Here is a 26,529-nt window from a genome sequence, read left to right on the forward strand (position 1 = left end):
ACATATATAACCGCGAATATTAATAACCGCTGGCTCGGTGTCAATTGTGTATGCTGTGGGACTTGACGTAGCCTTCTCTCATCGTGCCTAGTAACCTGTGAATCAGTGTGTTATGCACCAACGTCACTGCAGGATTCAAGTCTTCCCTTGAATCAGCTGGGCGTTTGCAAATGCCGCCCCATTCAGAGCCTGAGGAGATCCAATCTTTATGACATACATAAGACCGCTGAACTCTCTATTTGCTGACATCATTACGTTACTGTTATGAAGTATATATCGAGCTCCGTCTGTTGGGTTAGACAGTACCCAGTGTACTAGCTCAAGCATAGATGGACTAAGAAATGCGTCGGATATGATGCAACGAGTGTAATAGTAGGGTCATTGTTCACTGCGTATCATACGAAATGCTATGAGTATAGTCAGCTCGTCCCTCCACAACACATGAAAAATACACACATAGCTCCCGTGGATTCATCCACGAACATAATCGTGCAGCTACTGACCCTCATCTGACCACAGTATTCACCATCGATGTTTTGTGGTTTTTTCTGTTCGTTTTGTTGGCGGGGGAGCCAGTTCTTGAGCCTCCCAATCAGCCGAGGACAGCGTGGGTATACCAGCAATCTGTTTCCGAGCGTCTGTCCTTGACGGCGACGTCGTGGACACTGGCACTTCGTGAGATTCATCGGAGGCGTTGTCACGGATCGATAGAGACGTCATGTTACGATGGATGAGTCTATAGCACAGTGCCATGAGTCAGGGAAAGAAGTTAATCAAGAGCGACTGTACATGGCTTCTCGACTTCGCGCACTGCTCCATATCTTGCATGCTTCCTTAAAGTTAGTTAAGATACCGGCCATATCGTTGTAAAACTAGCAGACAATTAACTTGAATTCCCGAGACTGGACTGTTAGTAACTAACCTTCAGCCCTTCGTCTAGATTCCGGATGATCTCTCTATAATGAGAATACGCGAGGTCAAGAAATTGAAGGGCCTGCTCTCGATCCTTGACAACAGGGTCTTGTTTCCTAGACTGAATGAATGCGTCATTCGTGGACTAGGATATTGTTAGGAAAACGTTTGAACCGAGCATTGATTGAAATGACCTTGATCGACGAAAGAATTTCCTCTTGTTTTTTCCGCCCCTCGGTCAGACCTTGAATAAATTTGTCGTACTTGGCGAGTTCATTATCGGAAACATCTTCAAACGTAACGGCGCTCATTTCTATTCCGTGTTTTAGGTTTGCCGCTGCTGCCAGCACCTTTGGCCGTATGTCGTCGCCTTCCGCTCGTCTTTGAGCACGGCTAACAAGGTCGTCTCGAGTACGACGAATATCATCCAAAGACTCTAGCAAGCCACGCAGGGCGCGAGCGTGGATTTGAGTCTGACTAGTCGACACTGCCTTTCCTGTCATAGAAACTGTCGATGACGGCACCAAGGCTTCGAGCTCATCCTGTGCACCGCAATTAGTATGCAATCATGTACGGCTGCACCTTGTCCGCACCTTGTCACGAGTAAGCTCGGAAATTTGATCTTCCCATTCCTCCCATTTCCTGCGCACGAGTTCGTCGCTTTCTGCTGCCTGAGTGAGGATGGTCCGATACCGCTGTTGTTTCATGACGAGTTCTTGGTTTGCTTCATGAGATGGAGGACGGTTCATTGGCGTCTCTCTGCGCGCAGCTTCGTCCTCAGATGCCTCGCTGTCTAAGATATCCATAGCCTATAAACCCATCCCATAAAAGATAATCCAAAAGTAGACAGAAAAAGAAGATACCTCGTCGAGTATGCCGAGCACATGTCGAGAAAGTCGCTGAACGTCGTCGAGATAGACATCAATTTTCGTAGGCCCTTGCTCTAAGCGTATTTCTTCAGCTTTCCTCAAGAGACTTGGAGGTAACCCGATAGGACGCTCCAAGGCTTCCAACGATGATGGCAGGTTCAGAGATTGGAGTATCCTGTGCGTGATCGATTACGTCAGGAACATGGAAAGGACGCGCGTCTGACTTATCAGCTTCATCGTTGAAATTCTGGGCTGGTTCGACGATTTTCTCTCGCAGCAAATTTCCTTTGTTGTCATTATATATATCTGAATTGATAAATCAGCACAAGGCGTCACATTGTCGCTTAAACTCGACCCACTGATAGCTTCCCGAGCACCCCATCCAAGCATCTCACCAAAGATTATGCTGTCATCGCCGATTACGCTTTTGGGATCCCGCAGCCCAGGAGGAATGATGCTCTGTACCATAGAGACTTCTTGAATTGCGAGGATACCAGAAGGTGCCGGAACGTTCTGATGGTATATCAGATCATTGTCTCTTTCAGCACGGGAGAGATTTTTCTGCACAACGTCAAGCAGCGACTGAAACGAGATGTCAAACACGGCGACTAGATATGGCGCGAGATGAGAAATGGACCTTAACATCGCTTATGACTGCTTGGGCGACCCCAGCACGCTTCGCAATGTTGAATGCTTTTTTAGCATCTGCTTCGGCAATCATTAGACGTTGAATCTCGTCACCGTATCTATGACAATTTCAGCGATGAAGGGACGTGTCATCCCTCACCAACCTAGAGGCCTCGAGTTCGTCGATGCCTTTCCTGTATTGTGATGCTGCATTGAAATGATAGTACTTCGTCTCCAAGTGAGGGATCCAATTCTGTTCACCTGGATCAATACCCATGGTGGAAGCTGTGAGATCATGCTTACATGTGGTAAGGCATCACGAGTGTCGGCGGTGGCCAAGCGAATTGATAGTAAGGAATTGTTATAGAGAGACGAAACTTTGGCTGCTAATTTTGCAATCAGGCTATTCTTGTATTGATCTAAGCCACTAGTCAGATCTGTAGAGTGTTTGAGGGAAATCGTTACCGGAGACAGCACGCTGCCAGACACATTCCTGGGCCTGGGCCAGCATAAGCCATTCCAGACTTTTTACAAAATCTTCGGTCAGATCGGAAGGTGTGTTTTCTGAGTCTACAAAGGGACCCAGTTTCGGCAGTGCTGACTCGGATAGGAAGGCCAAAACGCCAGCTGCATTCTTCAGGTGGAGCGTAAGGTAGCTTCCTTTTTCCAATCGCTTAACTTGCCTGATAATAAGCACTTGCACGTTTAAGGCCGTCTTGATTGGATCTGTCCTCAGAGGCAGCTAATTGGGAATATAGCGCGGCTATATTGAATAAGACTGAAGCCCGCTCAAACGCAATACTCCTCAGCGTCACAGGGAGAGAGGACGGGCCCGAAGCAAACGCATGTGCGTACGAGAATTCCAAATTAATCTGAGGTTGTTAGTACTGCGGAAGAAGCACGAGGTTGGCAACTGACATCGGGCGGTAATTTGGCTAGAATGAATACAAGTTGAGCATGATAACTGGTTCTGGTTAGATTGCTAGTCATAATCGGGTGCTGGACTCACTTTATTGCGAAATTGATACGGTCAGCATGTAATACGCCCCCAGTGCCAATATCACGCAATGACTTCCACTGATTGATGTCGCGAATATACGCATCTGGGTGATCTTCTGTATGATTGCGAATGTAATCGCGTGTAGCAATAGGTATAGGGCATGAATAGGTCTTCTTGAAAGGGATGCTGAGGTGGTTTGGCATATTGGAAGAATGGATGCCCTAGTAAGTGTGTCCTAGTATGACCTCGTGGCGGATGAATTCGAAGTCAATGGAATTCTAGATAACGTCTGAGACAAGGTACGCGCACCAGTCGGGCTTCGCACACAATTAATAAACTTGCCCGTGCCAGTACTTATGTTTGTGCTGGGTGTTCTGTCAAGTTCAACCGAATTGTGCAGTGCCTCTGAGAGGACAGGGTCGCGATGAGGTGGCACGTGACAAGTACCCTGTCTCGTACATATATATGAATCTTCCTCAGCTCTTCTTCCTCCGCTCTAGTTTCCTTCTTTCCAGTTGAGTTATCGAGGTAAATGTTGCTTTTGGTATTAGCGTCGATGGACAAATGTAATCACACTGATTGACATAGTATAAGTTATGTTTGTCAGTCTTCCTCCTACAGGTGGGCACTAACAACTAACCACCTAGCAGAGCCCCGAAGCTCGACTCCAAGCAAAGCCTAACAAGAGCACTTGACCCTTCCAATCTACCAGTAACTTTATAGTGCTTTTCAAGCCTATCTTTACTCCCCCGTACTATGATACCAGTTGATAGTAAAGTTCAGGCTTACTAGTAACTCCCGGGTCCAGCTTCCAACCAGGTTCTGATCTGCTGTCGCATCCTGAAGGAGCTATGTACTTGTTATCAAGTTTTTGATCACTGTTTGTCTCTTTATCATGACCCGCGGATATTGCCTCACCACGTTTTTTTGTTGCAGTTGTTGCGCGGCGGATTCATCAGTGAATTCATGAGTCCGTGATATTGTAGCCGTGAGAACTATAGAAGGATACAATTTTGCTCTAGGTAAATATTGCTATGTCTACTGCGATAGATCTGAGTTGTTGGTACTGGTATGATATGTTAACTTGATAGTAAAGTTCAGGCTTACTAGTAGCTTCAGGTCCAGCTTCCAACTAGGTTCAAACCTGCTGTCGTATCCAGAAGGAGCTATGTACTTGTTGTCAAGTTCCTATTCTCCTTATCATGGCCCACGGATCTTTCCTCACCACGTTTTTTGTTGCAGTTGTTACGCGGCGGAATGATGAAATCCGTCTTTGTGTCCGAAACTTTGCCTGACTTGTGATATTTACATTCGGTTTCTATTTGGCGCTCAGATCCGTGCTTTTCTTGTGGGCTCTGGAGTTAGAATTCCACTTCCACAATAAGATCGTTGTTACACCCTGGCCTTGCGGGCCAAAAGGTTGCAGATTGTCTTGGACCAGCGCTTCACGGGACGTATAAGTACCGTGGATCCCTTCCTAGCTGCCAAAAAGCTCTTTAACTGCAGGCAAAATGTCTCGCCAACATCCCCAACCCTACAAACGTCCTGAGCAAGAGGGCGGCGAAGAAATCGTAAGCATTAGTTAGCTGCGCTTTCACTCCACTTGCCTATCGGCAGAGTAAGGATGAGCCTGTTGAAGTGCACATCCGTGCAAATTTCTGGGCAGTAGGCTTCGTCATTGGCGGCCTACAATTCTTTCGCATGGTCAGTATGTTTTGACCAAGTATTCCAACTTTTGCTGATACCTATTTTAGCTCGCAGGCTGGGGATACGAAGTGGAGTTTACATCCCCAAGCGGGCAACGGAAACGCGACATCTTTAGACCCAAGGATGTTCGTCGTGTGGCTTGATGTGGCGTGAGGGCATGTCACAGTCGTAGATCTTCCTTGCATTCTGTACATGTACCCGGAACCTTCGTCGGATTTACGTTGCAAAGCGCGTCAGCGATTAGAATAACTCAGACAAGAGTCCATCACATGTTTCGCTATGAGTTAGTGTCGGTGTTGGTGTCGGTCTCCGACCGAGATGACTTTGTACTATCATCGCAATTCCGCTTCACTGCATACCTTTTACCCCTCAGTAGTCGGCTTAATCAAAGGGGAAACTTAACTTTACCACAGCTCTTGGCAACCTTCCAACTTGGCCCAAAAAGGTGAACATGTAAAACAGGGTTCCGCACATGTGGCCGTGTTAATGATTTTACCCAAAAGAATATTTAAAAGACAGTCATCATGCCTATCGCAACTTGCTATCTCACCCGACCCAACTTATTAACGATTCTATTTCACTCATTTCTAAATCTATGAGGTGGAAGAATGAGATTGCCTTCACTTTCAATACATAAATCGTTCGTAAATGATGCATGCTGCGTCCCAGCCACGCGGTATCGTAAGTATTAGTATTAACTGTAGTATGGTACGTACATAGACGTATATAGGAACCAAACGTATATGTTGTCTAAAAGTCAAATCATTGCGCCCACCCTGAAAGATTACGCTGAGACTATCAGCCGAGCTCCTGAACCGGGAACAAGCTGTACTGCAGCGTCAGCACAGCCAGGATTCCTTCTGATATGGTCGCGAACGACGTCGTCACGAGCCGTGAGTCCACATCGCGAGCATCTGAACTGAATGCCCAGATGCCTCTCGATGTGCCTCGCGATACTGCTCATTTTCAGACGTTTGTCCATCGAGCATGAACTCCAGCGACATTCAAGGTCCGCGTCGGCGGTGTGCACGATACCGTGCCGTTCCCGAAGATGCGAGAGAATATCCCTCGAAGAGCCTTGGATGAACATTCCGCATGCAGAATGCTGGGTATCCCAGCAGCAGCGATAGACGAGGGCTACCTCAGCATTCCGCGCGTTAACGGCAGCGCTTGGCTCGACGTCTATAATGACGGAGTTCTGCGGGCTCGTAGATTCACATGGACAATGGGGTAGGAAGCATCTGAGAAAATATTAAATATCGAGTTAAAGGTTTACAAGTAAAGAATTTTTACCTGGTAAACATGACGATGAGACGGGGACTGAGACAAGAGGACTTTGGATGGATAGAGCCCAATTTATATGACTTGGAGTGTCGGGACAGCAATTTTTAAGCGCGGGCCACATGCATGCACGGACGGAATAACGAGAAGGGGCTGATTGGCTGGTGCGTGTTTACGGAAGTTGAACATATCCGAGCACCACTTAATATCACTCCGCAGACTCGAGAAAAAGTTCAACAGTTTGGCTCATGCATGCGTATACTGACGTGGTTTCTTCAACCGGCTCGGGCCAAGCCTGGTGCGATTTCATTGTGTAGTTGAAACAGGCTGTCTGATGACACCTAGAAGTTCATATCCGCCGAAAAGTTAGAAGGGTTAGAAGTGGCACCGCCAACCTAGTATTCATTCAATATCTGCCAAACACGAGAATGAGAACAATATTAATGAGTACTAACAAAACTTCTCTGACACGTACTTATGTAATGAAGCATCATGGATCAGTACATCACCTGCATGGGCGGCATTTGCAAGTTAATTTTGGTAGCTAGAACTCCAAGTGTAGAGGAGTCTGATCGAGAAACGCTTTTCTGGCCCTCGTTCCCATAGGAGGTCATTGAGTGTGCCATTAATGGTTCGTTGACCCTAGACTAACAACTGTCGTTGCTGGTTTTTCTGGATTCCACAGGATTGCCAAACGTCCCTACCTCTAGCGACGACTTTGTGGCTTCTGGGCAATGCGATTGCATGTTGTCACGGGGATGAAGGCAAGGCGGCGTCATCGCTGTGCGAGAACTGACATGGTCTGGTCATGTTCGATTTCACCCTGGGTCACGACCAAAACTGCACCAGAAAGGAATATGAGAACTCTTATCATTATAAATTTCAAAACGGACTATGTTAAAGTGCACGCAACGGTCCGCGGCGATAACCCCAAAACGATATTCGGGGGACGTCAGATTAAAGAAAGGGCTCATAATCAAGAGCGGATAAGTATACGCTTGTCACAATCACCTTGCAGCAACCAATTTGCCGCGTTTGGGAAATCGTCATAGATGTGCGAGGGCCAGCGAGAATGAGTTTTACTTCCAGTGTCAGCGCAGCGAATTGCCAAACTTGACTTCCCGCGAAGAAATGCCAGCGTGGCTCCATTCACATACGATCATCAATCATTTATTGACCACGAAGAGCCACGAGGATGCTCCGCGTTTCCCCATTGTGATGACACATTGACAACCTGTGGGTCCACTACTGCTGGGCGGCGAAGCGGAATGTGCTGGACATAATCCCAAGAACCGTCTAGGTATGGTATGCCAGGAGAACCAGGCTATTTTCGTGAATCCCGAGTGACGAGGCATAGTTGTAATTGAACTATCCTCGGCAGTCGAGGAATGACATGCCATTTTCATGAATCAAACTCGCTATAGAAGAGTGACAAGCTTACCCGCGGCCGAATATCGATGCGGCTAAATTTTGGGCTTTGTGAGTTATAATCGCTTACGATTTAACGCGGCAATGAAATTGAGTAAGACGCCGATCAATTCTCAACGCTCAATTGAGCGCGCCGGACTTGAGCTTAAAGACCCGGGTAATGGACTACCCATCAGTCACCTGAATCTGTGTAAGGCACTGAGGGAATATTTTGGGTGTAACACAGATCAGTGACTGATGTGAAACGTGTTGTTCTAAATCAGCAAAAGATGTGAAACGGACTATGAGGATTGTGAATGTACTAACCAGACAAGGTGGTTGGATGTTACTCACCAAGCTTCAATTTGTTGATTAGTTTGATTCGACTTTGATACGATTATGGTAATTTCACGCCACCTGCTACATAGATATTCTCAGCGTTTCGTTGGTCTTGCCACAGCTGCAGTTGTGTTACGCGCCGCATTGGCGGATATATTGTCTTCTTCGTCATCTCCCCGCATTGCCTTCTTCCTCCGCCTTCTTCCTCTTTTTCTTTCTTTCTTTCTTTCTTTCTTTTGTTGATACCCACAAAATTCGATATCCAACAGGCCTCTTGTTTTTGTTGCCAGGCTGCGCCGGTGCTAGCTTAGGAATCTAGGAAATCTCTCCACACCTGTAGGGCAGACTTCAAAATCTATATAGGCCCTCGCTTCACGATCCAAAGATCAACAGCCTTCTTCTCAACTCATCATGTCTTATGGCGATCAACCAACCTCCCCTGGCGCAGTTATGGGGAGGAGGCTCACGAACAGGAATACAAATCGCTATAGTGTTACCGCCCTTTTCAGCATGGCTGCAGAGCAGGATGTTGAAGTGGAGGATGACCTGGCTAGAGGTGCGTCCAAATTATAACTTACATGTCCTTATTTCGAAGGCTTTGTAACACAGCACAAAAACGTCTTCGTGACCTCAAGGGCAAAATATCCGCCCAGTCCAAGAAAAATTTTGTGCTCGAGCGTGACGTCCGTTACCTTGACTCTCGCATCGCTCTCCTTATTCAGAATCGTATGGCCGCTGATGAGGTCCGTGTTCTGATGCTGTGTTAAATTCTATATTTCGGCTCACCTATATGGGCTAGCAACGTGAAGTGGAACGGACGCTAGAAGAAGTTGATCCAACCGAAGGCCATTATCCCGATGATCGAAAATTGCAACAATACTCCAACCTATTCTTCCTTCTCCAATCTGAACCCCGTCATATTGCTGCACTATGTCGGCTTGTCAGCTTGTCAGAGATCGACACACTCTTGCAGACGGTTATGTTCACGCTATATGGAAACCAATACGAGAGTCGTGAGGAGCATCTTCTTCTAACGATGTTCCAGTCAGTGTTGTCTGCGCAATTTGAGACAGCAACCGAGTTTGGGTCGCTACTGCGTGCTAACACTCCTGTGTCCCGAATGATGACTACTTACACCCGACGAGGTCCTGGGCAAAGTTATCTCAAGGGGGTACTGGCAGAACGCATCAATAGCTTGATAGAACACAAAGACTTGAACCTTGAAATTAATCCTGTAAAGGTGAGCCATAACTGGTGCCGAGAGGCATGTCGAGATCTCTAACCAGCACACAGGTGTACGAGCAAATGATAAACCAAATAGAAGAAGAAACAGGTACACTACCGCCCAATCTACCCCGCGGAGTACCCCCAGAGGTCGCCGCCGAGAACGCCGATGTTCAAGCTATCATTGCACCACGACTTACTATGCTAATGGAAATCGCGAATAGCTTCCTCGTAACCATAATAGAAAGTATGGAAAGTGTGCCGTACGGTATTCGATGGATCTGCAAGCAGATCCGAAGTTTGACTCGGGTCGGTTCACTTTCATCTTCCCTTCATTTGACACTAACCCTCTGGTGTGTCACAGCGCAAGTATCCCGAGGCAACTGATTACGCTATTTGCTCATTGATAGGAGGCTTCTTCTTTCTACGGTTCATCAATCCTGCTATTGTCACCCCCCAAGCATACATGCTCGTTGAAGGCGTCCCAGCTAAACACCCTCGCCGAACGCTGACCCTGGTACGTACCCGTATTAGCCCTTCCGTTTTCATACTCTTAGCTAGCAAATTACCTCATTAGATTGCGAAGATGCTGCAGAACCTTGCAAACAAGCCCTCGTATGCGAAGGAGATCTACATGATCACTCTGAACCCATTTGTAGAAAATAATAAAGCACGGATCAACCAATTCCTTAACAGTCTTTGCGAGGTCGGGGATTTCTATGACACTCTTGAAGTACGTCCGATCATATCTCATCATTCATGGCGACCAACGTTGTATCTTAGATGGACCAATACATGGCTCTATCCAAGAAAGACCTCATGATCCACATAACCATGAACGAGCTGTACAACACCCACTCTTTGATTTTACAGCATGTGGAGACTCTCGTAAGTATACCTTACTTGCCCTTCTACTGGTTTCTGATGCGGCTGTGCTCCAGTCCCCAAACGACAAGCAGCATTTACGTATCTTAACTGATGAACTCGGACCCGCTCCATCACAAGTTCCACGAAAGGAGAACCGTGCTATCGAGCTGAATCTGTACAGCCGCTGGGAAACACCTGTACAGGATATCCAGAGTGCTCTGATGGACTCGGTATCAACGAGCGACATGCTGTACATGGAAACCAAGTCTATTCTTGTACAACTCATCCGTTCTATACCCCACACTGCCGAGAAGCGGCCGTACAACCTGGCTGCGATTGCTGAACGAGCGGCTACGACGAAGGATGCAACGCTTGTGCGCAAAGGCATTAAAGTCAAGGAGATGCTTCGTGAATTGGAGGAGCAAAATATCATCGAGGCGGCAGACGGCTATAAGCTCATGCAGGATGAGGTTGCTGCTGAGCTTGCTCACCTTGGTAATCTGCGGGAGAAGGTGGTATTAGAAACGAAGTCGTTGGAAGCGGTTTACAAAACGATCTGCGACCACAATGCTTACCTGCGCTCGCAGCTTGAGCAATACAAGGCATATCTCCAGAATGTCCGTTTGACTGCGTCGAAAGACAAGGGCAGTACGACTGGAGTGGGTGTCGTCACGGTCGGAGGCAAAGAGAGGAAGCCATCGAAATCGGCGGTTCTTGGTCCATATCGCTTTACCCATGCGCAACTCGAGAAGGAAGGGATCATCGTGGAGAGTAACGTTCCTGATAACCGGTGCGTACTTTCCCGATTCCTTCTTATATGGTGTTCTGACCTGCTTTCAGTCGACCCAACATTTACTTCAACATAACATCACCCACGCCTGGGACGTTCATCATTTCATTGCACTACAAGGGTCGGGAGAAAGCCATTCTTGAAATGGATCTAAAGATTGACGACCTATTGGAAAAGGTTGGTTCCTCTTTTATGCACACCATCAATATTTACGTTGTCAACAGCAAAAAGACAACAAACACTTGCTGGATTTAGAGTACGTTCAGCTGAACGTACCGAAGGTTCTAGCGCTACTGAAAAAGGTGTTTGCCAAGCGGTGACATGATGGTCCTATTCTACCTATCTTTAAGACATTCATCTTTATATGTTCTATCCATTCTTGTGATACCACTGTGACGCTCATTACCTCTAGTCTCTTTTACTCTATAGCCTCTTTCTGTCACCTCTTATGACTCTTCGATTTCTTTCGGATGTAGATGTATTACTCTGTGTAGTTATGTGTATGTCTGAATAACTGTTTTTCTACTCTCTGTAGTGAACATGTGACGTGTAGCGTCAAGCCACAACGGCATGCCGCCCGGGTCTGGTCCAGCCTAATCATTTCGTCGTCGTGACAAAGTTCAAACACCCAAGGTTCTTTCCTTGGCCCTTCTTCTTTCCCACTCGAGCTTTTATAGTGCTCGAATGTTGCCCTGGTAGACTCAGGTTCCTTTGAAGAGCGCATAATGAACCGGTTGGCGACGGTCGTCCTGTTTCTTGTTCTGAACTTTGCCCTGCAGTTCAAAGATGCTCTCGCGGCAAGTACCTATAATCTTCCAAGTACATCCTTGCAGGATGGACCTACCTTGCTTGCTGGTCAGGCGTCAAACTCAACTGCGCTCAATGCCTTCGGAATCTCGCCAGTATCCATCGCTGCTGACGGGTGAGTCTTTACATCTCAAATATTCACCTTTCTCACCGGATCATCGTGTCAGGACATACTACGTTGTTCTCCAAGCTGGTCAAATAAGCTTCCGAGCTGCCCTCGACACAGGTATGACGCGCGCTTCTTTAACAATAAAACTCCATATGAAAAGCGCGTTGCAGGTTCTGCCGACTTCTGGCTTACTTCCACGGATTGTACCAACAGCACATGCATGTCTGTGCCAAGATACCCTCTCACTTATGACAGTCCCACGTTCGTGTCCATCAACAATAACGAGACCACTTTCACCGTTGACTACGCTGATGGGACTGGTATGTGCGACAATCCGTTCAAACCACTCCGATGCTGATGGTGTGACAAGGTGCATCCGGGTTCGTTGCCAGAGAGACTGTAGAAGTTGCAAACGTAACGGTCGCAAATCAGGCATTTGGTAAGGATAGGCTTCAGACTGGAAACACTCCACGCTCACATATTCACAGGCGTTGTAACGGATTCTAATATTACGCTAGTCAGCGAGGTCAGCGGTATCCTCGGCTTAGGATTCTCGCGACAGTCAGAGATATCCGCGAGTGCTGTAAACGGTATGTTAGTTGCGCAACATTGTGAGTGCCAGCCTCACAGATCTGGTCCGTTCTAGCCACGCCGTTTTTTTCGACCTTGGCTCAGCAAGGCATACTTAACTATCCTATTTTTGGACTGAGTCTTACAAGGAATGCAACTGGAACGTTTGCCCTCGGTGAGTCTCTCCTGGGCGCCTGGTTTACGATACTCATGTCTTTGTGTTAAACAGGGGCCATTGATGTATCTGTCGTGCACAACGTTAGCCAGGTTGTATGGAATGAGGTCGTACCGTTCTCTCCGGTCGGTACGAAAACCAATACATCTGGCTATTTCTATTGGGCAATTCGTATGAGTAGTTTCACGGTGAGGCTCTTGATCTTGCAATTATAGTATGGGACGATACTAATTTTTTTTTTTGCAAGGTCAATGGAACTCAATACACTCCTCAACCGACCTACCCTGGCCCAAGTGACAATTCATCGATTGCTCTTTTGGACATGTAAGTGATCAACAATCTATCCGCGTGCGCGCTTAACTCTGCCATAGCGGCACTCCAGGATTGTATGGCCCATATCAAGATGTTAGCTCTCAACCTTCTTATCAACCGACTAATCTTCATATTCTCCTAGGTAACGCGATTGTACAGTTCGTTTCCCAGTAGCCGCCTAGTCGATGAGAGTAAGTCAATGTTATCCTGGATACTACTGGAGTTGACAAAGCAATGATACTGAAGGTGGCCAATGGGCCATACCTTGTGACTCTTCAGCAACCATGTCCTTCAGCTTTGGGTGACTAGCGGTTGATTAAATAGCCCGCTTATCTGCTAAAACCTTTCTTCCAGGGATGGAACTACATTTGTTTTGGAACCTACCGATTACATTATTGGTCCAGCTGAGGGGAATCCGGACCTCTGTTTATCGTGGCCTAAAGCTGCACCTCCCAGTGCCGATGGAGTCGACTGGCTATTAGGTACATCAGTCTACGGTATACTTCCGCGTCGCTTCATATTACTAATCGCTTCCAGGAACTCCGTTTTTGCGAACTGTCTACTCAATATGGAGGTATGTTCAACTTCTTGAAATCTTTCCAGGCAGTGTTCATCAGTTTTTCCATGTAGTTATGGAATCGACTACCAGGAGCCCCCGATGATTGGGTTATATCCCTGCAACAACGCTTCAGCACCTGTACAGCCTTTTTCAGTCGTCGAATCCTCACTTTCTGCGACGATTGCTACCACTCTACCCAATTTCGTACTCTCCACACCCACTTACACGACGCCGTCATACGTATTTAACACGTCGGTTCCAGCCGTCTATGGCGAGATTGTGCAATCCGAGCTCGCGACGAGCACGTACAGTCCCCTCATGGGGACACTTGCCGTTAACGCCACCGCCCTCCCTCAGGTGACTGGTGTATATACACTATTTGTTACAAATTCGAACGGTGCAGTGGTGACATCAACATCTCACATCTCGCAACCGTCAGTTACTTTAGGTGTCCCCCCTGGGTGGAGTAGTGCTGCCTCTCGGAGCGTTCCGGGAGTAGGGGTAGCTATTTCGATGCTGATCACTCTGGTCGTTGGCACATGGATCGTATAAGGATTATTTGCATACAATATATTATTTGTTTTGTTACTTACTAGCCTTGTGTCATACCTTTCCATTCACGGACTGTTTTGATCGTTCATTACATTCCATCGTTGAACACTGCACGCTTTTCATAACGTAGTACTTGTCATCTCACCCCGAACTTTGTCCGTTGTAAATCACGCATCTAATCACTCTAGTGTCACAAAAAAATGGCACCATTGGGTATACTTGTGTGGTAGTCCACGTTCGATTTTCATGAACCTCTGCCCACCCAGAGAGGGTCTCCTCTGGGGGTGCTGCAGGCAGAACAGGCTAGGTGTTCTGGCTCATTGGCTCTGATGACATAACCAAATTAATTCCATCGACCTGAACCTCATCTCAAAGAAGACGTACAGGGTACATACGAGACAGTTCCAGCCATCCGGCTGATCTTCTGTCTTGCCAGGTCTAGGAGCACCAGAAATCCGTAATTTCTTGGTGACAGATACCTCATCGTCCTCCACACGTCGATGCTTGCCGGGTCGGGTCGATGAACCGGGCTGCGCGTCTATCGACACAGCAGCTCCGGGACGTTCAATTTTGTGAATGCTGCATGTATTACCGCCAGTTTCTCCGGGAAGTCTGAAGTCATCTGAGAAGTCATATCTAGTTGCTTTCATATCGTCAAGCTCTTGTCCTCCGACGGATTCAAGCATGGTTCTGCGACGGTCTTGATCTGTTTCTAGTGATTCGGCATCAGCATCGGATTCGGATTCGGAATCTGTTGTAGGTTCAGTCTTCAGGCGCGAAGTGGATGCTGACGCTGAAGAGACGAATGCAACCGAAGGAGAAAGTGAATCACCTGACGAAATGGGGGAAAGACAAAACCAACCTTTGAGCGTCTCCATACGTCTCTCGGCAGCAAGTGCACGTTCTTCCCGGGCGCGTTTACTAACCAACCATGATGCATGAGCCCCTGCTATTTGAAAGCCGAAACATATACCTTCCAGCTTTCTTCCTAAATCCCGTTCCGGCTTCTTTCTTCTCGCCAATGATACCATCGTTCAGTGCCTTTCCACCTGAACCGAATGCATTAGCGTTGTTAATCCTGGAGCCAGCCTTGCGTTTCTTTTCGGATTGGGCACCTGTGTGCACAGAGGGCCCACTAAATTTAGCAATCCTTCTACGTCGTTGGTAGGAGGCAGGTCGGGTGCGTGAGTGAGCACCACCACACTGTTTGCACCATCTGAGAGACATAGATGAGAAAGATGGAGGACGACCGACCATGTATTCAGGAAGGTCTCCCATTTCAATGCCTTGGCCAGCTATTTTCGCGGAATCTGCTAATCTGGTCCCTGAAGACCAATAGCCTGGGGACTTATAAGGTGTATTTAAGAGAAGCTTGGTTGTGGGGCGTACCGTCGCCATAATATTCCCTGTTTTGGAGGGTACGGACGTCATTGCGTAGCTGTTGCCAGAGGGCTTGGAAAGCAGGTCCGTGATTCATGTGCTGCATCGCGTGTCAGGGTATCGAATAGTTGCAAGTCGGTATGACTGACCTTTATGTGGGCGAGCTAACGCGACAAACACGCCCAATGTCAATCAACTTGTCACACAGGTTGCAAAGGAAGACTCACTTCATGGCATAATGTGCTCATGAGCCAGTGGATTGGTACAAATGAACCGCTAGCAGATTTTAGAACCAGCTCTGCATTGACACCCTCAGTAGAGCACCCTAAGTTCGTTCCGTAGTAGTGTGCGTACCAATTGTCTCTCCATTGTTCCAGTTCCGCCCTGCGAACACTCTGTTATACTCGTACTAGACAGTCTCAACGTAGTATACCCAACCTAGGGACACTGGAAGCATTTATGTACGCACCTCTTCCAAGCTGTTCACGGTGAAACCGTGAGCCTTCATGACAGGCCTCACCTGCGCAGCCAGCGCCCGCATAAGTTGCCGAGCGTCATCCTCGAGGGTGGCATCGACCATAGGCAGAACGGAGATGAAATTAACGTGTGGGTTCGGGTTAGCTTCGCGCTCGTTGATGCGGACGTGGACCATGACTTATTAACAATACCCAAGGTGCGAAATGTACTTGTCAATGAAATGGATGAACATCAGAGGTAAGACTTAGTCGGTAGCACTACAATTACAATAAATACAAATATTGTCACGGTTCACATCATGACCACCACGACTTCACCCAGGTGATCACATCCTCCATTAGCCCGCCGCCTCCTTCATGTGGCTCCTTCATGCTCTGCTGCTCTTCCTTACGAAGCTCTTCCTGGAGTTCAGCACGAACAGCGGCAAGTCTATCCAATTCGTAGACGTTATTCAGGCGCTCCAGTTCCTGAGCTTTTGCATTGTCCTCTTCCAGGCGACGCAATCGCTGTTCCTTCTGTTCCTGTTCGATGTCCAGCTTTTCCCTATTTTCTCTCTCCGTCTCCAGCTGTTCTTTCAAGGCGTCTACAGTCTGTTCTTGCTCGTGATGTTTCTCTTCCATTGCGTTGATCCGAACCTCAAGCCTCTCCTTGGCGGCTTTGAACTCTGCCTCTAGCCGCTCGTTTTCGCCTTGCAACTTCAAGATCTGCTCGTGCTTGGTCCGTATCTCCTCCTTAAGTTCCTCCCTCGTTTCGTGGTCCTTATCACGGATCGCTGCCTCCATGTCCTTGCGCAACTGAGCCACTACCTCTTCGTGGTGTTCTCGTTGCTCATTCAGAACTCGCGTCAGCTCAGATCCTGCAGAGGTCTGGATGATATTCTTGTGCTCTTTCACGAGCTCCCTTTGAATGAGGAGCGTGGCGGGTTGGTTATTGATCAGGTGTCGTAGGATGCGGTGCGTCGATTCTCGCGTGCCTTCATGCCTCAACATCCGCGCACCCTTGTCGAAGATTCCTTTGAAAAAATTACTCTCTAGCTCCTTCTCCCTCACCTCCCCAAGGTCAGAAGCAACTTCGCTCCACATGTTCGTCACGATCAACACATTTCGCAGAGTGGACTCCCCACAGAGTTCTCGGAACATCTTGAAATTCCGTTTGTTTGTCCCTCCCATCCGGAAATCTGATATGCGGTGCATGTAAATGATACCAGCAAGTTTGGCACCGTGCTCATATCTGTATCATTTGGGTCAGAACAAGAAAAAGCATCATAAGGAAGACAGACGTCTGCGAGAGGTATGCTCCTATCATCGCTAAGATGTCTGTATCACTGCGGCTGGTGTCGTCGAAGCCGGGAGTGTCAATCAATGTCACTTCCCGGCCGTTAAGTTTGAATGGTTTCGTTGCTTGCACTTCACCGGTGCAACTCTCGAGACCTTTTCCAATTGCAAAGTCAGATCCGCTGGCCTCATTGATGACTGAGAGTGGTCGATCAGTGGTTTCCCTGAAACAGTTCTCCCTGTTGCTGACGCACATGTCGTCTTGCCACTTCCAGAGGGTCCCATGACACTGCAAATATGAGACTGAGTGGAAGAAATTATTGGGAAACGGCCAACGCATACGCTATTCTGATGCTCAGTGCTTCAGTCATGATCAATGCGTATGGAGAGGACAGAGGACGGCGTATTGCGCGTTCAAGACAACGGCCTTGTCTGACTTATGTGGATTCTGAGAACGGTCCTCGCTGAATCCACGCTGCACTACATCAATGTGAACACGTGCTATAGATGTGTGTGATGAGGGGCATGAAATCGAGGCCTGAGCTATGCATAACGCATTGTGTTCTGCCAAGCCTTCTGGCTCCGGTGAGCGCTGAGCTCTTTGAGTCTCGGGACTCAGTAGCTGTATATAGATGAGTAGTGTGCTCGATCGTAAGTACTTTGTTATGTGTTGCTATTACCATTTCTCATCACACAGCTCACACCGCGGGTTCACTGGCAGATTCACTAGGACTCAAGGGTGAGGCAGACATTTGTATTATATCTATGATGGCAGTCATTCCTGTGCTGATGCGATTAGATCTATAGCCACAGCTTGACAACCATCCAGTAATGCCATCCCTCATATCCGATGTTTCAGGTCGTGGTCCTCAGAGTGGGTGATGCGAACCCTGATACGGAGGCCTGTATGCGTTCCTCAAGACTCCTGGCTGTCGGTGCTTGCCACATGCCATATTGTGGATTGGCCCTATTAATTTGGTGGCAGGCCAATCTTTTGGTCTGGCATGCTATATTTGGCCCGCCAGGATAACGTTGGCATCATTCTCGTCTGACGCGCGAATTTCGAACCTGGCGGGTTGGTCTGGTCTGATCTGCATGGAGGTTTTACGGACCGATTTTTCACGTTGCATTCATTGCAAACTTTCGTTTTCCCAGCATGGGCAGGCATAGGCGAGCGCCTAGTGTGGCCGCGGCCGATAACGCAAGGAGCCTGATATCCCTAATTTCGGTTGAGAGTTAGACATTGCTCTCCTGTATTACGATTCGGATGCTCCCCGTATCGGAGGAGGTATTATTACAACTGTGCACCTGCCTTAAATCGAAGGAGCAACAGCCAGGTCGAACGGGTGGCCAAATTACTGTGATCATTAAAAAAGTCTCAGAGGCGTCTCACAGAAGGTTTGGCTTTCTCTTGCCTTCATTCTATGTTGACATCGTTAGCAGCAAGCCAGCCACCGCACATAGCTGCTTGCATAGTGCATGATTTAATATCTTGTCCATGCCATCCACCTTCTCTCTGTGTGAAGTATAAAATGCCTGATGCGCATTGCAGTCATCCCACAAGGCATCTGCGGAAGTCTCGTCTTCAAAAACCAAAAATCTCTGTTTTACCCTCAAATTTCTTTCAGGTTTCTAGGTTATCGAGGTGAGCAAGAAATTTTGCCTTGCTGAATTGCTACAACAACTTTCACTGAAGCAGTCGCGGATATACTTGGAGCATACGGTCTTAATTGTTCGATAAAATGGACCGCATTCCTGGCAGACCGACTTCATTCATTCGAGGGGGCGTAAGGACCTTGAATAATACTCGCAGAGCACCTGTGCATTGTGAACAAACACCCGTTCCGTGAGTAGTCCGCTTTCCTATCTATATTGTTAGAAGGTCACTCATGTCACGCAGAATCACTCGAAGTTTGAGAGGACATTGTTGCTTTTACATCTAATCTACTAGTATATTTACCTCGCGTCACATCCAGATCACCGATCACGCTAATATAAACACATGCCTCGTTTTTTGAAGATGTACTTTATATGTAGATTTAGTAGTTTGTGGGACAATGTTTATGGAAACCTTCGATGTTCAAGTTGCTGACAGAATAAACAAGGACATTCTTGTTTCGGTGGTGAGCCTATGACCCATGTCTGCCCTTTACGAGAGAGATTAGGGCCAGAGATGGCGTACGATGGCTTATTTGCAGCTTTCAGGTACGCCACTGGGCTCCGGCGTGTCGGAGAGGCCCGAGCAGGAGAGGCAATATTTATTTCCAAAACGTTTAGGCAGCCCCTATCAGCAAGGTCTCGCTGTAGAACTGCTAAGTCGACTAGCGAGAATGAATCCAACAACAAAATCGACATCGCGGAAGAGTATCTAGCCTTGAGGCCTATGGTAGCTTTCGAATGAGATTCCGAGTCAGAGCAAACGATGAAGCAACCATTGCGTCAAATTCCCATTCAGGGAGCCCCTTTAAATTGCTCCTTATAATACAGGTAGATGGAGAGAACGCACCTTCGTTCACAACCACGACCAAGAACTACTTCAAGTTGTGTAAACAATAGACTCAGAAATCCACACACCTAGAGCCCGTTCAAGTTGTCAGTATCTACGTCGGATACAATGCCTGGCCAGATAATTGCCCAGCCAAACCCTCCCCCAGACCCCTCTCATCTCCCTGACTCGATTTGCGGCTATGCTCTTCAACTTAACACGAACAATGTCCTTACGGAGTCCGAGCTCCGTGCGATTCAAAAGTTCAGGCGAGCAGCCAACTACATTGCTGCTGGTATGTCAATACCCTCAGCGCGTAAAAAAAAACTATTCAATGAAGTCGATAGCGATGATTTTCTTGAAGGATAATATCCTGCTTGAGCGCCAGTTAACTTTTGATGACATCAAACCGAGGCTTCTTGGTCACTGGGGTACTTGCCCCGGCCTAGTCTTGGTATATGCGCATCTCAACAGGATCATTAAGAAGACCGATCTCGACTCCTTGCTGGTGGTCGGCCCAGGCAAGTCAAATGTCCTTACCTTGCTCCTAGCCACAACGTATGTTATGCAATGCGCATACATGCACACCATCATGATCGTAAATGCGCATATATTCGTGCATCACGTGATTGTCATAACACAGTTGTTAACTCTTTCTTTCAGGTCACGGAGCACCTGCTGTCTTGGCGTCCTTATGGCTCGAAGATTCGTTGTCTCCCTTTTGGGAGCCTTACACGCGTGATCGTGCTGGCTTGACAAGGCTCATTACAAAATTTAGTGCCCCTGGAGGTTTTCCAAGGTTCGCCAACTTGAACATTTCTGCTACTGGCTTGGTCTTATTATCTCATCATTTTTACCAGCCATATCAACGCCGAAACCCCCGGATCCATCCATGAAGGTGGTGAACTTGGCTACGCTCTCAGCGTTGCGTTTGGCGCTGTCATGGATAACCCTCATCTTGTTGTTACCTGTGTTGTTGGTGATGGCGAGGCGGAAACCGGTCCGACCGCCACTGCTTGGCATGGGTACAAGTACATCGATCCTGCTGAATCTGGCGCGGTTCTCCCTATTGTGCATGTGAATGGGTTCAAGATCTCCGAACGTACCATTTACGGATGCATGGACGACAAAGAGCTCATAGCCCTGTTCAGGTCTGGGGCGAACTACGGCATGCATTCTTCAAGTCTGACGTATTCATTTCAGCGGTTATGGTTATATGGTCCGCATTGTCAGTGACTTGGAACATATTGATCTAGATCTGGCTGCGTCTATGGAATGGGCCTTGGCTAAAATCTCCCGTATTCAACACGCAGCTCGCTCAGGACACCCCATTGTGAAGCCGCGCTGGCCTGTTTTGATCCTCCGTACCCCAAAGGGTTGGACCTGTCCCAGGATGATGCATGGAGAGTTCATCGAAGGGTCATTCCACTCACACCAAGTCCCACTTCCACAGGCCAAAACGTCACAGGAGGAGCTTCAAGCCCTCCAGGGTTGGCTTCAAAGCTATGGACCTCATGAACTTTTCGTTACTAAAGGCGGCAGAGGGGTGGTGGAGGGTGTACCTGCTGAAGAATTGCTAAGCATCATCCCTGACAAGAAGGACAAAAAGCTTGGTTGCAGGAAGGAAGCATATGCCACCTTCCACCCCATTCGAATTTCAGAATGGACTCGTCTTGGAGTTCAACAGGGATCGCAGGCAAGTTGCATGAAGGTAGTCGGAACCCTGTTGAGGGATACGATTAAGGAGTATGTTTTTCAATTACGTATTTGGCTCTTATTCACCCTCTTGTAGGAACCCAACCACTTTCCGGATTTTCTCTCCTGATGAGCTCGTGTCTAACAAGCTAGATGCTGTATTTGATGTCACCGGACGCAATCTCCAGTGGGACGTTGCTTCCCGCGCTCAGGGCGGGCGCGTCATCGAAATCTTGTCTGAGCATACCTGCCAAGGCATGTTGCAAGGGTACACACTTACTGGCAGGACTGCGCTCTTCCCGAGCTATGAGGCCTTCCTTGGCATTGTACACACCATGATGGTGCAGTATAGCAAGTTCACGAAGATGGTCCGTTGATGTACTAAGTGGGCTAACTAACGCGACTCATATCTTCCTCCCCAGGCCCACGAGACTAATTGGAGGCACGATGTTGGTTCCGTGAATTATCTGGAGACATCCACCTGGGCACGTCAGGAGCATAATGGTTTCTCTCATCAGAACCCGTCTTTCATTGGTTCCGTTCTCAATTTAAAGCCGGCGCTGGCGCGCGTGTACTTGCCGCCTGATGCGAATTGTTTCTTGTCCACAGTGGCCCATTGCTTGAGGGCGAAGAACTATGTGAACTTGATGGTTGGTAGCAAGCAGCCCACGCCCGTCTGGCTGAGTCCTGAGGAGGCGAACAAGGTGAAGTGATCCCTCCTAATTTTTGCTTGCATTTTGTTTAAAGTCTGACAGCACTGTATTGCGGGCGCATCCATATGGAAATTTGCGAGCATCGACGATGGCGTGGACCCGGATGTGTGAGCATTTTTCCTTGCAGTGGTGCAGCTTGGGCTGACTTAAGGTAATCAGTGTCCTCGTTGGTATCGGTGTCGAAGTGACATTCGAAGTTATAGCGGCTGCTGCACTCCTTCGCAAGATGGCTCCTGCTTTGCGAGTGCGCATCATCAACGTTACCGACCTCATGATTCTGGGACCCCATGGCAGCCATCCGCATGCCTTAAGCGCCGATGATTTTGACACGCTTTTCACCAAGGACAAGAATATCATCATTAACTACCATAGCTACCCCATCGAGGTGAAAGGTTTGATATTCGGTAGGCCTGCCGTGGACAGAATCACCATCGAGGGGTATCGTGAGGAGGGAACGACAACCTCGCCATTCGATGTGCGTCATTCGCAGCAATAAGTTATCCCTAATTTTGATATGGTTTCCACAGATGATGCTTTGCAATGATACGTCTAGGTATCACGTTGCCGCAGCCGCCATCCGTGCTGGCGCTCTTTTCAATACGAAGGTTTCAACAGGGGCTCACGCGGACGCAGCCCACATCATGCACATGGCCGCGAAAGACAAGGAGTATATCTTTACTCACGGAACGGGTGAGTAACCTAGTGGTTACCTTACTTGCACCCACACATGACTGTGCATATTCAGATCCTGAAGGCACATTTGACACTCCCAAATTTGACTGAAAACAGCGCCTGACATGAGTTTTATGTGTACATCCTGTATCATTTGTCCAATTCATGTAGCTCTGCTCTCGAAATAAACAAAAAGCGACAGGCCTGGGACTCGAACCCAGAATCTCTAGCGATCCCTAACCGGAAACTAGCGCGTTACCATTACGCCAACCCGCCATGCTTTCATCCAAGACCCCGACATTCATCACAGTGTGACCCAAAATTACCACGCCACACTTTGCCAGCTACGTCCAACTTGTTTGCACTGAAACTGAATTGCTCCTTAGATTCGAATTGCACCTTCGCAATCTTCTCAGTTTCAACTGTTTTGAGACGTCATGTCATTCTTTGGAACTAACACGGCGTCGACAACACCAGCGGCGCCCGCAGAGAAGGATATTGAAGTTCCGGAGCCACCGACTGACTCCATCTCTTCCCTAGCTTTCTCCCCTGCGGCAGATTATCTAGCGGTAGGCAGCTGGGACAACAATGTAAGTAGTTTCAGAAGTTATCTACCTTATGTTTGACGCGTAATCTATGCATCGATAGGTGCGTTTGTATGAAGTTGGCGCTGGAGGGCAGACTCAAGGCAAGGCAATGTTTGGCCACCAAGGACCTGTGTTGAGCGTGTGTTGGAACAAGGTGCACTTGTACTTCCTTTGGCACCATTTGATATCGCTGAATCGCCTCTTCGGCCTCTAGGAAGGTAACAAAGTTATTTCGGGGGGTGCGGACAATGCTGCACGCATGTTTGACATTACGAATGGACAATCACAGCAAGTGGCACAGCATGATGCCCCTGTGAAGGTCGTAAAGTGGATCGAGACACCACAGGGTGGCATTCTGGCCACTGGCAGTTGGGATAAAACCGTAAAAGTAAGCTTGTTGTAATCTTCGTAACATGTGCACATGTCTCATAACTTGCGTTATCACTCGCCACGATCATAGTATTGGGATATGCGATCGCCAACTCCTGTTGCCACCGTTCAACTCCCTGAGCGCTGCTACAGCATGGATGTACAATATCCGCTTATGGTCGTCGCCACAGCCGAGCGCCATATCCAGATTTTCAATCTCACAAACCCAAACACAGCATATAAAGTATGTCAACGAGGTTCACTCGATGTCCTCAAAATGACCTATGCATGCCATTTAGACCATCATTTCCCCGCTGAAATGGCAAACGCGCGTTGTTTCATGCTTCACCAACTCCGCCAGCAGTGGGTTTGCTGTGGGTAGTGTAGAAGGCCGTGTGGCCATCCAGTGCGTAACTTTGTCAGATGATTGGTCTTCAGGCGTTCATCATTTCACAGATACGTCGAAGAAAAAGACAGCTCGTATGGGTATTTCATGGTTCCGCTCATACCTTCATTCACGTGTTGTACAGGAACAACTTTTCATTCAAGTGCCATCGAAAAGACCAGACACCGAACGCCAAAGACCAGTCCCTCGTATATGCCGTCAATGACATATCCTTCCATCCTGTGCACGGGATTTTCTCTACTTGCGGTAAGCCTCGAAGCCTCGAGTTCCGTGTGGTTGGTCTAACTCGGACGACCCAGGCTCTGATGGGACTATCCACTTCTGGGACAAAGATGCCCGCACACGGCTAAAGAGTATCCCCACTCTGATTGTCGGCCTTCTTTGGTTGTACTGATTATACTTTTCTAGCTTTCGAAGCCGCCCCTGGGCCAATCAGTGCTACTGCGTTCAACCGAAACGGCACGATATTTGCATACGCTATCTCGTATGACTGGTCTAAAGGCCACAGCGGCATGACGCCAGGACACCCCAACAAACTCATGTTACATGCTTGCAAGGACGATGAGGTCAAGAGGCGACCAAAGAAGTAGGTGACGCTGAAGCATCAGGACAGTGTTTGAGTTGCTCTTGAGTAGTACGCTATCTACATACATATGTCGATGTCTCGATGTGTTGCATTAATAGCATGGCAGTTGTGTTTCTCCGACTATACTCGTTGGGCTTTAGCGCTCGGCCCTTAGGAATGATGGAACCTGGTAGCTGGCGCCGTCTTAGCGTCGTGGGATAGGGGCGAAATATTCCTCCAAACGCACCCAACACCAAAATGCGCACCGTTGTCCGTATCGGCTTGGTGTTCGTAGTTACTGACATGCCCTTGAAACCTGCGGAGTGTTGCACCAATCGCATACACAACATTTGATAATATTCTCTTCTGGATAGTTAGTGGATCTTAGACGCACTTGCAACCGTGGAGTTGAAAGCAGACATTGACAACATATAAGAAACAAACTCGACTCATAGCCAATAAAACCAGTCTGTTTAGTGGACTAGAGTTGGGGATCAGGCAATCCCAAATGAATACACCATTGATAGTCCAAGTGGTTCAACGAAAAAAGTAAACAAGCAGCGTAAAAATGTATTAGGATGATCCATCAGTGGGCAAGGGTGGATGACAGTCTATAATTGGATGATAAAATAGGTTCGCCGCGATCATCATCATCGTCTTTATGACTGTTTCTTAATTTCCAGCATGGGATCGAGGGACGACTCGGGCTGGCGGTACGAACCACCGACACGATCTGCCCACGTGAAGTACTGAACGTGAGGGGAAAGAGGCATTAGGGGATAACTACGAGAAAAGCATAAACGGTAATGCGTACCTGACCGTAGTTGACCGTAAAGTAAAGATGATGGAGTGTGTGATGGGCGGGTCCATTTATCACTTTTTCAAGGGCATGTCCGGTAACCATATCGGAATCGTGAATCTAGTGTCGTTGACGTCAGAGTAGTCCATATGAGTAATGCAGGGCACCCACGAAAATACTCCAGAAATTGACGAAAACGAAGAGACCAAGATATAACCATCGGTGAAGAGGGAATATAAATATGAAGAGATGATATGGGACAGATTGGAGGTAGCCGTCCACGGGGTGGAAAGCATGAGAGGCAAAAGGGGTCGGTACTACCAAAATATTTAAGCGCAAGACGACGGCATGCAAAGCAGAGCAACATACTTATCCACTTGTGGTGAGGCTTATGGAATGTTTTATATATACTCGGGTGATGCAATAGTCGGTGTACCCAGTAAATTCCATAGTCGGTGAAAAGCAAGAAGCTGATAATAATTGTTGAGTAGATGTCGCGGTTGAGAGAGAAAGTACTGACAGTGGTACTGATAGGGCCAAGTAAGTCCAACCGTACTCTTCTACACTATCGTAGAGTTTCGAGTAACCCATTACCTCTGCTTGGAACCAAGGCAGGGTAAGGAGGGTCATGAAGGGAAAGGCTCGTAGACTGCATTGTATCTCCTGTTTGACTTGGTTCTCTAAGAAGCGTGGATGGCGCATCATCTCATGGTTGAAAATGAATTTGTATGAGAGCCACGCGAACAAGAAATAAAGGCAGTGAATGCCCATGAGGGTGATTACACTGAGAGAAATAATTTGTCTAGGGATGTAATCACGAGGCCAGGCAGACTGCTGAAGATACGTGATTGACGTGAAGTTTGCAGACGTGGAAAGGGAAGCATATGACGGATGATCGTTGGGAGGCAGCAGCCCCACCCATACTTTGTCGAGGAGATATTCATCTGCGAGGTGCAGAACAAGATCCATAGTGCCTAAAAATCAAAACCAGACGGCGATT

The 26,529-nt window shown here is 47.8% G+C and overlaps 10 protein-coding genes and 1 non-coding gene across 11 annotated transcripts; 5 read left to right on the plus strand and 6 right to left on the minus strand.

Moving 5' to 3' along the window:
* Positions 1–209: 209 nt before the first annotated feature.
* On the minus strand, positions 210–3,830 carry BJ212DRAFT_1333352 (pH-response regulator). Its single transcript, XM_041334843.1, has 16 exons — positions 3,418–3,830; positions 3,327–3,372; positions 3,092–3,280; positions 2,874–3,042; positions 2,712–2,827; positions 2,573–2,661; positions 2,419–2,527; positions 2,141–2,363; positions 2,006–2,087; positions 1,776–1,956; positions 1,506–1,721; positions 1,107–1,454; positions 923–1,057; positions 790–872; positions 457–736; positions 210–407 (listed from the first exon to the last, which is right to left on the minus strand). Exons 1-15 carry the CDS (start codon positions 3,609–3,611, stop codon positions 523–525), a joined length of 2,394 nt encoding a protein of 797 aa, XP_041196498.1. The 5' UTR covers positions 3,612–3,830; the 3' UTR covers positions 210–407; positions 457–522.
* A 1,089-nt stretch (positions 3,831–4,919) lies between these two features.
* Positions 4,920–5,258, plus strand: BJ212DRAFT_1477605 (uncharacterized protein; the record flags this gene model as incomplete). The annotated part of the gene is made up of 3 exons (XM_041339573.1): positions 4,920–4,979; positions 5,026–5,112; positions 5,163–5,258. 3 exons carry the CDS (start codon positions 4,920–4,922, stop codon positions 5,256–5,258), a joined length of 243 nt encoding a protein of 80 aa, XP_041196499.1.
* Positions 5,259–5,860: 602 nt separating this feature from the next.
* On the minus strand, positions 5,861–6,718 carry BJ212DRAFT_918862 (uncharacterized protein). Its single transcript, XM_041344342.1, has 2 exons — positions 6,409–6,718; positions 5,861–6,356 (listed from the first exon to the last, which is right to left on the minus strand). Exons 1-2 carry the CDS (start codon positions 6,417–6,419, stop codon positions 5,900–5,902), a joined length of 468 nt encoding a protein of 155 aa, XP_041196500.1. The 5' UTR covers positions 6,420–6,718; the 3' UTR covers positions 5,861–5,899.
* Positions 6,719–8,148: 1,430 nt separating this feature from the next.
* Positions 8,149–11,551, plus strand: BJ212DRAFT_1333378 (Rho GTPase activation protein). The gene is made up of 10 exons (XM_041334844.1): positions 8,149–8,698; positions 8,752–8,885; positions 8,942–9,382; positions 9,436–9,675; positions 9,731–9,883; positions 9,944–10,099; positions 10,150–10,254; positions 10,308–11,023; positions 11,074–11,200; positions 11,248–11,551. Exons 1-10 carry the CDS (start codon positions 8,554–8,556, stop codon positions 11,341–11,343), a joined length of 2,313 nt encoding a protein of 770 aa, XP_041196501.1. The 5' UTR covers positions 8,149–8,553; the 3' UTR covers positions 11,344–11,551.
* Positions 11,552–11,905: 354 nt separating this feature from the next.
* On the plus strand, positions 11,906–14,107 carry BJ212DRAFT_1265146 (aspartic peptidase domain-containing protein; the record flags this gene model as incomplete). The annotated part of the gene is made up of 13 exons (XM_041330464.1): positions 11,906–12,056; positions 12,110–12,259; positions 12,310–12,378; positions 12,428–12,529; positions 12,586–12,684; positions 12,739–12,872; positions 12,932–13,008; positions 13,056–13,089; positions 13,139–13,187; positions 13,243–13,297; positions 13,351–13,478; positions 13,534–13,570; positions 13,627–14,107. The coding sequence occupies 13 exons, from the start codon at positions 11,906–11,908 to the stop codon at positions 14,105–14,107; spliced, it is 1,566 nt and encodes a 521-aa protein (XP_041196502.1).
* Positions 14,108–14,351: 244 nt separating this feature from the next.
* BJ212DRAFT_1477607 (WLM domain-containing protein) lies at positions 14,352–16,139 on the minus strand (the record flags this gene model as incomplete). Its single annotated transcript, XM_041339574.1, has 9 exons — positions 14,352–14,433; positions 14,492–14,900; positions 14,970–15,028; positions 15,081–15,447; positions 15,497–15,587; positions 15,637–15,651; positions 15,715–15,785; positions 15,842–15,896; positions 15,957–16,139. 9 exons carry the CDS (start codon positions 16,137–16,139, stop codon positions 14,352–14,354), a joined length of 1,332 nt encoding a protein of 443 aa, XP_041196503.1.
* An 80-nt stretch (positions 16,140–16,219) lies between these two features.
* BJ212DRAFT_1333390 (P-loop containing nucleoside triphosphate hydrolase protein) lies at positions 16,220–17,978 on the minus strand. Its single transcript, XM_041334845.1, has 4 exons — positions 17,581–17,978; positions 17,493–17,527; positions 17,244–17,436; positions 16,220–17,194 (listed from the first exon to the last, which is right to left on the minus strand). Exons 1-4 carry the CDS (start codon positions 17,607–17,609, stop codon positions 16,261–16,263), a joined length of 1,191 nt encoding a protein of 396 aa, XP_041196504.1. The 5' UTR covers positions 17,610–17,978; the 3' UTR covers positions 16,220–16,260.
* Positions 17,979–19,852: 1,874 nt separating this feature from the next.
* Positions 19,853–23,253, plus strand: BJ212DRAFT_1546998 (XFP N-terminal domain-containing protein; the record flags this gene model as incomplete). Its single annotated transcript, XM_041341878.1, is given in 12 exon segments — positions 19,853–20,018; positions 20,071–20,248; positions 20,367–20,368; positions 20,387–20,522; positions 20,584–20,874; positions 20,927–21,469; positions 21,516–21,786; positions 21,841–22,122; positions 22,174–22,238; positions 22,291–22,606; positions 22,659–22,821; positions 22,877–23,253. The coding sequence occupies 12 exon segments, from the start codon at positions 19,853–19,855 to the stop codon at positions 22,912–22,914; spliced, it is 2,451 nt and encodes an 816-aa protein (XP_041196505.1). The 3' UTR covers positions 22,915–23,253.
* Positions 23,000–23,079, minus strand: BJ212DRAFT_t37. The gene has a single exon. It is a non-coding gene; the product is annotated as a tRNA-Arg (tRNA).
* On the plus strand, positions 23,241–24,755 carry BJ212DRAFT_1477610 (WD40 repeat-like protein; the record flags this gene model as incomplete). Its single annotated transcript, XM_041339575.1, has 9 exons — positions 23,241–23,393; positions 23,452–23,544; positions 23,605–23,778; positions 23,851–24,003; positions 24,059–24,165; positions 24,216–24,239; positions 24,290–24,411; positions 24,465–24,518; positions 24,574–24,755. The coding sequence occupies 9 exons, from the start codon at positions 23,241–23,243 to the stop codon at positions 24,753–24,755; spliced, it is 1,062 nt and encodes a 353-aa protein (XP_041196506.1).
* A 634-nt stretch (positions 24,756–25,389) lies between these two features.
* Positions 25,390–26,498, minus strand: BJ212DRAFT_1265078 (C5-sterol desaturase; the record flags this gene model as incomplete). Its single annotated transcript, XM_041330459.1, has 5 exons — positions 25,390–25,479; positions 25,545–25,649; positions 25,701–25,846; positions 25,899–25,999; positions 26,050–26,498. The coding sequence occupies 5 exons, from the start codon at positions 26,496–26,498 to the stop codon at positions 25,390–25,392; spliced, it is 891 nt and encodes a 296-aa protein (XP_041196507.1).
* Positions 26,499–26,529: the final 31 nt, after the last annotated feature.

This window comes from Suillus subaureus, assembly GCF_016647635.1.
Source record: "Suillus subaureus strain MN1 chromosome Unknown BJ212scaffold_6, whole genome shotgun sequence".
NCBI classification, from domain to species: Eukaryota; Fungi; Basidiomycota; class Agaricomycetes; order Boletales; family Suillaceae; genus Suillus; species Suillus subaureus.